Source organism: Eimeria maxima, genomic scaffold (genome assembly GCF_000499605.1).
Source record: "Eimeria maxima Weybridge genomic scaffold, Emw_scaff1376, whole genome shotgun sequence".
NCBI lineage: Eukaryota > Apicomplexa > Conoidasida > Eucoccidiorida > Eimeriidae > Eimeria > Eimeria maxima.
This window is the reverse complement of record NW_013563485.1, coordinates 1-5,682: the sequence shown is the minus strand read 5'-3', so window position 1 is coordinate 5,682 and position 5,682 is coordinate 1. Positions and strand designations below refer to the sequence as shown.

Sequence of the window (5,682 nt, the reverse complement as noted above, 5' to 3'; positions counted from 1 at the left end):
TATATATAATATATATATATTTACCTTTATAATGAATATATATATATACTATATATTGTATAGTATTATTATTTATATTTATTTTATTCTCTTTTTTCCTATAGACAGGGACCGGCGAATGGAGAAATGCATACACCTTTCCTCCTCCTAATGTTGAACATTATGATTTGCGGCTGTCTCCTCAACCCTTAGCAACAATGCAACTAAAGGAAGGTAAATTAATTAATATATCTGCATATACACCTGAATAAATATAACAAAATAAGGGAGGAGGTTGCTAAATAGCAGCAAATAGATTAGACACAACATATATACACACACACACACACACATACACATACACACACACACAAATACCCAATGGATATAACCAAGAAAATAACACAAAAAGAAAACAAAGTTACCCTTATTATTGCCACAAAGAGCCATCAAGTTAGGAGGAAGAGAGGGGAAGGGGGGAATGAATGGAGATAGATGAATGGTTGAATGTGTGCTGCTGTTGCTGCTGTTGCTGCTATCGTTCTGTTCTTTTGTATGTCTATATACATGAATACAGAGGCTGAGGATACAATAGTTACTAATCATGATTGGCTAAATAGTTTATTTGAGGTACATGCTCATGGTATTGAGCATACACTGCATGATTTAACACAAAAAGTACAACAATATGCAAATATATTAGAGTTGCAAGAGGAAGCTCGGGTGTCTGCTGAGCTTCTGCGTCTTGATTCCTTAAAAGAAGCAGCAACAGCAGCAGCAACAGCAGCAGCAAATGACAATGATAATGATGATGCTGCTGCAGCAGCAGCAGCAGCAGCAGCAGCAGAATTGGAGGAAACAGCTGCAGAAATACGCAACAGGAGGAGATCTTCCCGTTTCTCTAAACTTCTTTCTGCCTTATTCATCGCTTTTTCTCCACAAAGACAAATAAATAATACAATTAATCTACAGCAACTATTTATTCATGATAAAAATGCATATCTTCTCCAGCATCCAGATACAGAGGACGGTGCAGACACAGAAGCAGCAGCAGCAGCAGCAGCAACTGACGTAGCAACAGCAAATGCACCAACAGGAACAATAACAGATTGTATTAATTCCTGTAGGGTACGTAGTTAGTCTTGTTGTTGCCTTTCTATGGTTTTTGCTGCTCATTTATCCTCTATGTCTCCTTCCTATGCAAGAAAGGAAGGAGCAGACAAAAAAAAACAAGGAAGAATTGTATATAATTGTTGTATATATTTGTATGCTGTTGTTTATTATGTGTATTGAATTCCTCAGGAGAAGAAGGGTTATACAAAAGATAAGGGTTTAGGGTTTGTGGTGTATAAAGTTGAATATCTTTCCTCTAGTGGTGTCTATTCACGATGGCCAATTGCTCAACATCCTTTCCGTCTATTTGTTAATTATGGTAACCGTTTGCTGCAGAGGAAGAAGCAACCAGGATTTAGTCTTAGTCTAGGGGTACCAGCAGCAGCAGCAGCAGCAGCACCAGCAGCATCAGCATCAACAGCAGTAACACCAACAGCAACAGCAACAGCAACACAGGAGGAACAAGAGGATCATCTCCCTCTTAGTTTATATTTCTTTAATTCACAAGATATTCTTGCTAGTCCTCTTTCTTTCTTAACTCTCCCTATTCATAATTCCTTACAAATGGTAGGCAGTGCCTTCCTTAGTCTTACCATTAAGGCCAAACATTGTAACGAAATTTCCCTCTTTGCTTACTTAGAGGACGTAGACATCAACAATGGATTCTCTCATTATGTTACCGAGGCACAGGCAAGTATACATATGCTTTACATCTAGGGTTTAGGGTTTAGGGTTTAGGGTTTAGGGTTTAGGGTTTGGGGTGTTGGGTCTTCGGTATCGGGTCTAGGGTCAGGGGTGTAATAATGTTTAGCAGTCTCAGCTCCGTGTCTGCGGTAGAAAGTTTCTTATCTACTGTCTAGGGTTTAGGGTTTAGGGTTTAGGGTTTAGGGTTTAGGGTTTAGGGTTTGTGTATAGGTGCTGGCTTCGAACCGTCCTTCAGAAATTCGCGACGATTTGCCTGTTGGAAGTTACGGGCGGGTAGTGCGAACATTCTTTAGGGCGGACCACAGACCTATTGAGGGTATGCATGCAAATAAACTGTTTCCTTATAAGGGTTTATTAGGGTTTAGGGTTTTAGGGTTTAGGGTTTAGGGTTAAATGCATGATGAATTTGCCGTTCAAAAGAAGCTCACTGCATGCATGCATGCATGCATGCATGTATGCATGCATGTATTGATTTGTAATTCTTTGGATTTCTTCTTGTTTTTGTGTGTCTGTATGTGCATATATTATACATAATAAATAAATATATATATAAATAAAAAGAAGAGGAGGAAGTAAATGTATCTGTAAACTTTGAGCCAACAGCCTGGACATTCAAGAAAGGACATTCTCTTCGTTTAGTATTAACAGGAAGTGACGTGGATAATTTCCGTCTAATTAATGATAAAGAAATACTTCTTCCTGGTTATTGGACTGTTATTACTAATTCAGCTTTCCTTTCTATTCCTTTATATACAGATAAACATATTTATCCTATTAATAAGGAGGAGTAGACAGCATTATTATTATTATTATTATTATTATTATTATTGTTATTTATTATTATTATTATTATTATTATTATTATTATTATTATTATTATTATTATTCATCCCTATCTTCTTTTCTGTTTTTATACACCTCTTCTGTGTATTCGCATAAACATGCAACAAAGGATTAATGCCTTGTACATGTATATATGTATATAGGTGCATATTATTGTCCTTTGTGTTAATCTTTTTATATTTCTGTGCATGCAAACAACATTAGGATAAGTAAGAAGAAGAAATAATTGACTGTCTTACACCAACCCCCTGTTGTGCAGCCCCAACAGGGTCAGCTGCATGCAACGCATGCAAGTGCCTATATTCTTGCATAGATGAATATGTGCATATATATGCATATAACCAATAAATTGTATCCTCTTGTATGTGTTAATTTATACATATTAAGAACAAGCCTGTGGATAAGGAAGGGAAGGGCTAGCAGCAGCAGCAGCACATGCATGCATGCAGCGCAGCAAAAGAAGAAGAGGTAAGGATCTAGACAGAAAGAAGTATTTTTTCGTGTTTTCCTCGCTTATACTTGTTAATAAGGTGTATATATATACATAAATATATAAATATATACATAAATATGTAAATATATACAACTTATGTATATATACTACCTCTCTCCCCCTCTTCTCTCTTCCCTATGAATTTGTTTGAATTTTTTCGTGTTTTTTGCATTCGCCTGACGGCCCGCCGTTCCTCCAGTAGCTGCATTTTATTATTTTTATTCTTTTTTATTCTTTTTTATTCTTTTTTATTCTTTTTTATTCATTAATATGTTTTTTTTGTCTTTTTTTTATTTGTTTTAACATAAAAACAACAACAAACTTTCTTCTTGGGTAAGTTTGTGTCATATATATACACAGGAACAATTGTACATCTGCATGCGCATGCATTAGATAGGGTACCAATAAGCCAATCATTTATATCTTATAAAGATAAAAAAATATTTACTGTATAGGGAATTAGCCATTACGGATAATATATTAGTATTTAATGGGCATAAAAGGGTATACTATGTTCTTGCATGCACACGGGTAGATTGTACACAAAAGTTATATTTAATTGAACAATTGATAACTATGATGATAATAAGAACTAATATAACTCCCTTCCTTTATCTTATACAAGGAGGAGGAGTAGTGTTAGCGGTAATAAGGAAAAAGTACTCAATAAGAGAGTTCCTTAGTTGTAACTGACCTCCTTCCTTCCTCTTCATGCGTACTGCGCTCAATGACGAAACAAAAAGGAGAAAAGAGAGGCGAGGCGGCCGGCACTGCGTAGTAACACAACTTGTTGCAACTAAGGGTGGAGGAAAGCCCCACATATAAGAACACATTTATAAGCCTTCTTAGCTATATAGATATTGCAGACAATTTATACATGCATTTATTCGCATACTATTTGCCCAATAAGAAAGAATAAGGGCAAATATGCACAATTTATACAGATTTACCTGCACATACAAGACTGTACAACACAGAAACAACCCTTGTGGCTGTCTGTGTACAAGAGGAAGGAGGACAGTGTTACGTAAGGATCTGTATTTCCTGAAATAATTTATTTATGAATTTATAATAAATTACTAGTAATTTAAATTAATAAATTAATAAAAAAGGTAGAAAGAGAAAGGAGATGGATAAGATATGCATGCATGCATGATGAATTCATGAACAGGAGCTGCGGGGCTGTGGTGTTACATGCACCCCAACAATGCAGCAGCGTAGTTGACGAGAAACAAGAAAGAAAGGAAAGCGGGAAGATTATGTGCCTTTGTCCTCCTTTCTTTTCGGTTATTGTTTGTTTTATTGGGTAAAAAGACCGGCAAAGATGGTAAGACTGATGATTATTCTCCTATTTACCGTGGGGAGTATACTGACTACTCATGGTTGCAGTACAAGATATGAATCTTTGTTGATGAATTGATGATTTTGACCGTTTCTTCGATGAATTAAATCAATTACTTGTTTTAATTCAATTATTTATCATATATTTTATTAACATCTAATGAGTGGGGCTTTTATTTCCTCTCTTTTCCCGCTGACGGCAGAAGGATTCGTTTCACCCCACGGATGCATGCTGCGGGGCTGCGTTATTTTTTACAAGATTTGCCTTTTCTTTTTGTATATTTATATTTAATTTATTTAATTAAATAAAGGATTATATAGGCTTTACAGCCGCAGTCGTTATTGTTGCTGTTTTGTTGCTTACTCAAGCCTACACTCCCTCGAGGCGGCCTTGTTGCATCGGCAGCAGTTAATGGTGTATTATTGCATGCAGCGTTATTCTCGACGTTTTTTTCTTTATTTTTCTTCTTGTTTATCTCTCAACTACGTGTATAGTGGCTATAAGGGTATAGATTAGTGACCTTTCTTCTCTGTGAATGGGTTTTGTTTCTACTAGGGTTTATTAGGGTTTATTAGGGTTTATGAGGGTTTATTAGGGTCTATGTGCGTGTATTTTTTCGGGTGTATGCGCAACAGAGTTCATTATATACGGGTATACAATTATAATAAGTATATATAATTAATAATTTATATTTATTTCTTCTTTTTTTCCTCCATGCAGGCGCGCGGACCAAAGAAGCACATGAAGCGGCTTGCCGCCCCTTCCCATTGGATGTTGAATAAGATAACAGGACATTATGCACCAAGACCCTCTCCTGGTACCCATTTATACCCTTTATTTATTTATTTATTTATTTTATTTATTTATTTATTTATTTATTTATTTAATTTATCTATAGTATTCCTTGTTTAGTTCTGTCTTTTTATGCATAAGGATGTATACATGTTAATATAAGATGTGTACATTTATATTGATGATTTCCTTTATTTTTCTTCTTTTCCCCCTTTTCTTCTTCTTATAGATAATAACAATTATATATATTGTATAACTTTTGTGTATTTATTGTATAATGTATGTGTATGTACTGTATTTCTTTCTCTTTTCTCCTTATATATATATAATATAAATAATAAATACATCAATATAATCTTAATTAAATAAATAATATTTATTAGTATATATATATATATAATATATATATATATAT

The 5,682-nt window shown here is 34.7% G+C and overlaps 1 protein-coding gene across 1 annotated transcript; it reads left to right on the top strand.

The window, feature by feature from the left end:
- Window positions 1-1,656: 1,656 nt before the first annotated feature.
- EMWEY_00052010 (hypothetical protein) lies at window positions 1,657-2,090 on the top strand (the record flags this gene model as incomplete). Its single annotated transcript, XM_013477507.1, has 2 exons — window positions 1,657-1,786; window positions 2,008-2,090. 2 exons carry the CDS (start codon window positions 1,657-1,659, stop codon window positions 2,088-2,090), a joined length of 213 nt encoding a protein of 70 aa, XP_013332961.1.
- Between the last annotated feature and the right edge of the window lie 3,592 nt (window positions 2,091-5,682).